We start from the raw sequence: 6098 nt of genomic DNA on the forward strand, positions 1-6098 counted from the left end.
AAGCATGTTTGCTACTACTGTATGTGGCTTATTTCTATAACCCATAATGTTTTCAGAATCAGATACATAGTAGTACAGTAAATGAAACAGAATAGTTCTGTAATCCAAATCAGCTGAGTTTGGAGGAACGTGCAGCAATGGGAATCAAACAGGTGAATGAAACCAAGATTCTTTGGGCAGTATGTTTTTGTTCAAAGGAATTCAAATAGGCTTTTTATGGACTTCTGATATAAAAATACAAAATAAAGTGATTTTTTTCCCATTGTTTTGGCATCAATTGTTAGGTATGCCCATATGATTAATTTAAGTACAGAATGTGAGTATACTTTTTCCACCACTGCATACATATATTATGCTAGTGCATTACTGGATAGTGCAATATCCAGTATTTTGAGGCCAGTCTGCAACCGTGAGGAACTCCATATTTGGGCATCGCCAATGTCATATCTGCAATAGCAGCAGATGTAGCTGCAGTGATATGACATCATCAATATGATGTCAGTCATCTTCACATTTTAGGCCACGTTTACGCGACAACGGTCTCTAAAGAAAGCGACAATCTAGTCAGTCATGGCGTCCCGTGTCCTCCTCCTGCAGTGTGTCTGCTTCCTGCTGCGGCCCTCAGCCAGGGTGTCCTCGGGTCACCTCGCCTCGACAATATGGAGACCTGCCTCCCCTCACCCTGGAGGCCATCAAAGACCGCGTCATGTACGTCCTAAAGCTATATGACAAGATCAACCCAGAGAAGCTGCAGGCCACATCGCACTTCATGAAGCACCTGGGTCTGGACAGTCTGGACCAGGTGGAGATAATCATGGCGATGGAGGATGAGTTTGGATTTGAAATCCCAGATGGAGAGGCAGAGGAGCTGATGAGCCCAGGAGAAATTGTGCAGTATATTGCAGACAAAAAGGATGTATATGAATAGTGTATAGCACTTAAAAGATTGAGGTTGACCCCAGTGCAACCTCGCAGGCAGTAGTTGTGAATGGGTGGCAAGTTATTTCTAACTTCCTGACAAGCTTTTCACGTAGCAATGGTGAATGTAAACAAACAGCCATGTGATAGGAAGTAGTGCCCTGCATCAGGAGCGGGAGCCCACGGTACCCGCGGGGCCCAACGCAAATGTTGCAGGCGCGGGAACAGGCGTTCCAGATAAAACCAGCGGGCCCTGCAAAATCCTGCATCCTTCCGCAATTAACCAGATACAGAGCTTATACACTTTAGCAAGACATGAATATGTCTGAGGAGAACGTAATATCCCCTAATCGCACGTTGTCTCTCGCTCTCGCTCTCTCTATCTCTCCCTCTCCCTCTCCCTCTCTCTCTCTCTCTCTCAGCACAGGACGCAGCGTGAGAACGAGAGAGAGAGAGTCTCTCTCTCGTTCTCACCCTGCGTCCTGTGTGCAGCTGTCGCCATGTCCATGTGTGTCACATAATATAATGGTCTACCTATAATATGTCCCATCGCAATATAAACACTTTCCCCTCTATCTGTGAGCAACTGCTCACAAATAAACAACGCCTCTCTCGTGCACGCCTGCTCAACCTCAGCAACTGTTTGGGTAAATATATTGAATTTGATCTCAATGGAAATATTGTGCGTTTAGCGGTACTAAACGATAACGATGACGGTGCGGGACTTAATTTCTTGTTGCGGGCAGGAGCGGCGGACAGGTGGTCACTGCGGACGGTCAAAGAATGAAATCATTGCGGGAGCGGGCGGGAGTGGTCAGAAATCCAACCGTGCAGGGCACTAGTAGGAAGTAGAATGGAAGTGGTTCTACGCATGCATGACTGATCTATGTGACAGTGCATCATTGCCACTACACCGTTTTCAATCCATCTAAACACAGAATAAAAAGTGAGAAACACAATGGCACTTTGTTGTTTTCTATCGTTGGCGTGTAAACGTGGCCTTTGACAAGAAAATGTGAGACAGACAGGCAGAGATTTGGGAAATGTATAAATAGATAATACGACAGATAAATCTGAGCAGACAGGGATATAAACTGCAACTGGCTGGTGGATATGCATACAACCTTGAGTCAGTATCGTTTTTTCTTCTCAGGAACTTAAATCACATCTTGAGGGACATTCTTGGGGATAAACATTTCTTGAAGAATCATCTCAGAAATGTCTAATTATAGAAATCCGAGAGACTTATTAAGAGATAGAATAGAGGACACCATTTATGTGTTTTGCATTATACATCTCGAAATTCAAAGTAAAGATGCCTCCCCCCCAACAATGATCACACACATTGCATTACTGATTTGGATTGTCATTGTTTCTTTCCAAATGTTGGAGTCACTTTGAAACAAAATCCCTGTCATGAATAGTTTTAATCATTAGGAGCATATGAGTCCAAAATGACAGAATGGTTTCTCATTAAAGGTGAAGTGAGTTGTTTCCAGGCTCATTAGCGTCACAAAAGTTGTGATAGGTTTATTACGGTAAAGCCGAGGGACTGTGTGCGTGCGTCCGTCCATGTGAGAGGAGGAGTCTCCCATTGAAATGCTATCATCGTCCCCCTGCACATCACTTACGCCCTCTCCCAGAGCCCTATTGTTTTATTGTCAGCCATGCATCTGCAGTATTTTCTGAGGGTCGTTATGATTGAAAGCAACAGCTGGCATCTTTTATGCCATCACTGATCAGTTTGAAATGAGCTCCTTTCATCAACTGCTGACGGTAAAACACATGCAGCTCTTTCTTTTTTTCCTTCTTTTCTTTTTGAAACTGGTAAGGTTATTATAGTATTCACCACTTAATCCATGTTTTACTTTGTTATGACAGTGTTGTGTGAAAATGCCTGATCTATAAGTTCACAACATTTGCTTGCAACATGAGCTTGTAGATACATTTTTTATTTGGCTGTTGTCTCTGTTATCTCACGGTGATGATGATCCATCCGAGGTTTGGATCTGATTTGTGAATTTTCTTTTATCGAATCGCACCCGACATGTTAACATTTCTGTCGAAAGATAAACATCATGAGCTACTGCTAACATAAGCCATTCCTTACAATGGCGGTCTCCGAGCCGGGAAACCGGAAATTAAGATATCCATATGGCGAGAATGCCTTGGCAAGGCTTACCTATTGCTGCCACCGTGTGCCTGTGGCAGACATTAACTAGAAAGCTACTTCAACTAAAATTGTGCATCGACTCCTGTGCCACCATACCCAGTGCCAGACCAGTTGGTGGGTGGATTTGAAACCCTTGGCTACAGCCTGTACTTGACTAATTTGACTAACTCAGTTTAAACCATAACATTATGATAAAAGACGTTTGAATATTTCACTTTTTATAGATTAAATATTGAGCTGACCCTCTGCACGCACGCACGCACGCACGCACGCACGCACGCACGCACGCACGCACGCACGCACGCGCACACACACACACACACACACAAGCACACACAGGCACGCGCATACACTTACAATTGTGACCACATACACAGAGTGGACTCACATACATACTGTACATACAGGAGGAAGCAGTGGTGGAAAAAGTACAACATTTTATTTCTTAACTCATTTCTTAAACGCCGACACCCCCATCTGGTGTCTGAAAAAGGTACTCCCGGACCGCCACCCCTGCGGTGAGACTCTTAGTTTGAAAGCCGTGTCACTCGGAAGCCGAGAGTCAGGAAGTGAATTATCGCTACATGATAGGTGCCTCGATTGTAATTTAATTCACCCAAAACATACATTTTAGGGAAATCAAGCTTGTTTTGAACCAAAAAGAAGAATCCGAGATATTACGATTCTAAAAACTGCGTTCCCATAGACAGCATAAGCCAGCAGAATTTTCATTTACGTTTTCTTTTTTCTTTTTTTTTTGTTTGCACCGCTACCGTAGTGTTTTGAGCGCGTGCAGGACACAGTTGTGAACCGTAATCAATTGATATTAAAATAGGCGTCCATAGGCGGTCTCGGAGCAGAAGGCGTTTGGACCGGGAGGCGTCAAAAGGCGATTACGGGGGCACGGTGGCACAGTCTAGCCTCACAGCTAGAAGGTCCTGGGTTCGATTCCCGCTCGGGGCGCTGTGGGTGCTGGCGGCGTGTTTCCTCCTCCGCGTCATCAGTGCCCATACCCGAGGCGGGGTTGGCGAAAGGGCCTTTCTGTGTGGAGTTTGCATGTTCTCCCCATGTCCCCGTATAGGTACCCTCACAAAAACATGCAGTAATCCTGGTCTCTAAACTGCCTCCCCCTGGCCAGCCGGGGCGCCTGATGGAGGGGAAAGGAACTGGTTGGAATAACGTGTTCCTTCCACGCGCTACGTCCAACCAGGGAAACTCCCCCCTGTCAGGCGTAAAGGAGCAACTTGGACACTCAGGCATGAAGGAAGCATGAGTTTAAGTCCGTTGCTCTCCCCATGTCCCCCATATATGGGGACTAGGTTGGCGGAGGGTGTGTAGAGCCCAGGATCACATTAGATAATTGACACAGGGGTGAAAAATGGGTTACAAAATCGTGGGATAAAATTTTTAAATTGTTTTAAAAAAAAGGCGATTACGGCGTATGTTAAGTAAAAGTATCAATACTGCAATGGAGAACTACTCCTAATTAAAAGTCCGGAATTCAAAATGTACTTTATTGGTATTAAAATGTAACCTACTTAATGTACCAAAAGTAGAAAGTGGTCATTATGTAGAATGTCCCATTTCAAGCTTTCAAAGTGTCTTTCAAAATCTTTTGAAAATAGCAGATCTACAAGCTCACAATGCGTAGCATCACGACGCATTGTGAGCTTGAATTGTAAAAGTAGAAAATTTGCCTCTGAGATGTATGGAGTAAAAGGTAAAAGTACTGACATTTTAGAGTACTCCAGTAAAGTAAAAATACCTCAAAACTGTACATAAGTACAGTACTGTATTTAGTTAGCCTACTTTACACCACTGGGAGGAAGTCATCACCACCCTCTGTAATCACCCTGGTTCTTAATTAACGCACGCACGCACACACACGCACGCACGCACGCACGCACACACACACACACACACACACACACACACACACACACCTGTCCCCTTTGCAGTTGTGGCGTCGCCTATGGTCGTCGGTGGTTGATGCCTGTGCATGGAGAACAATGTTGATTCACGAGCCACTGAACAGAAATATTGCCGTCACAGTTTTAAGTACAGTACTGTATTTAGTTAGCCTACTTTACACCACTGGGAGGAAGTCATCACCACCCTCTGTAATCACCCTGGTTCTTAATTAACATATGATATTAACACACGCACGCACGCACGCACGCACGCACGCACGCACGCACGCACACACACACACACACACACACACACACACACACACACACACACTCCTTTGCAGTTGTATTAGGCGTTGCCTATGGTCGCCGGTGGTCGATGCCTGTGCATGGAGAACAATGTTGATTCACGAGCCACTGAACAGAAATATTGCCATCACAGTAATGAATAACCATTAGTTCATTATTATTCCTTTCCCCTATTTGCTAGAACATCTCCATTCATGCACGTCAAGTGCAGCAGAAACAACAAGGGAACAAAGACAGCTGGAGTGCAGAGCCATGATATTGTACATATACTGCCTATCCCATTCTCTACTAGACAATAGAGCACCGAAGTCCTGACGTCACTGCCCTCTACTACCAGTAGAGGGCAGTGAGCGCCATGGTTCATGTATCTTTTTATAAGCATTGTACTCTCCATAGGGGGATTTTAGATCGCCTCATATAAGAACTGTGTTTGAAAAATAAACCGATCACCCGGGCCTTTTCACTCATATGGATATGAAGCATCGACTGAAGGTGGAAATACCCAAAGAGTAACAAAATAAGCGTTAGAAACGAGCCAAACAACCCAGAGACTACATTTCCGGGTAGGCTGCTTCTGCCCGCAGCCCGTCGCACAACAGAAACTGAACGTTAATTACGTTTTAAAAAAAAATCGTGGTTAGTACGAGTCGAGTCACCACCAGCTGAGCTGGTGGTGACGTCAAAGAGGAATCTCAGGAACGCAATATGTTGACAGCTGGGTGTGACGTATATGCTCAGCGACATTGCATTCATATGTAGTTTCAAGGCTTTTGTGGTCACATTAATTC

General features: G+C 44.7%; 1 protein-coding gene across 1 annotated transcript; it reads left to right on the forward strand.

The window, feature by feature from the left end:
* Nucleotides 1–570: 570 nt before the first annotated feature.
* Nucleotides 571–1020, forward strand: LOC306922598 (acyl carrier protein, mitochondrial-like; the record flags this gene model as incomplete). The annotated part of the gene is given in 2 exon segments (XM_079500311.1): nt 571–650; nt 652–1020. Coding segments are annotated over 2 exon segments (357 nt in total). The 3' UTR covers nt 929–1020.
* Nucleotides 1021–6098: the final 5078 nt, after the last annotated feature.

This window comes from Electrona antarctica, assembly GCF_951216825.1.
Source record: "Electrona antarctica genome assembly, chromosome: 4".
NCBI lineage: Eukaryota > Metazoa > Chordata > Actinopteri > Myctophiformes > Myctophidae > Electrona > Electrona antarctica.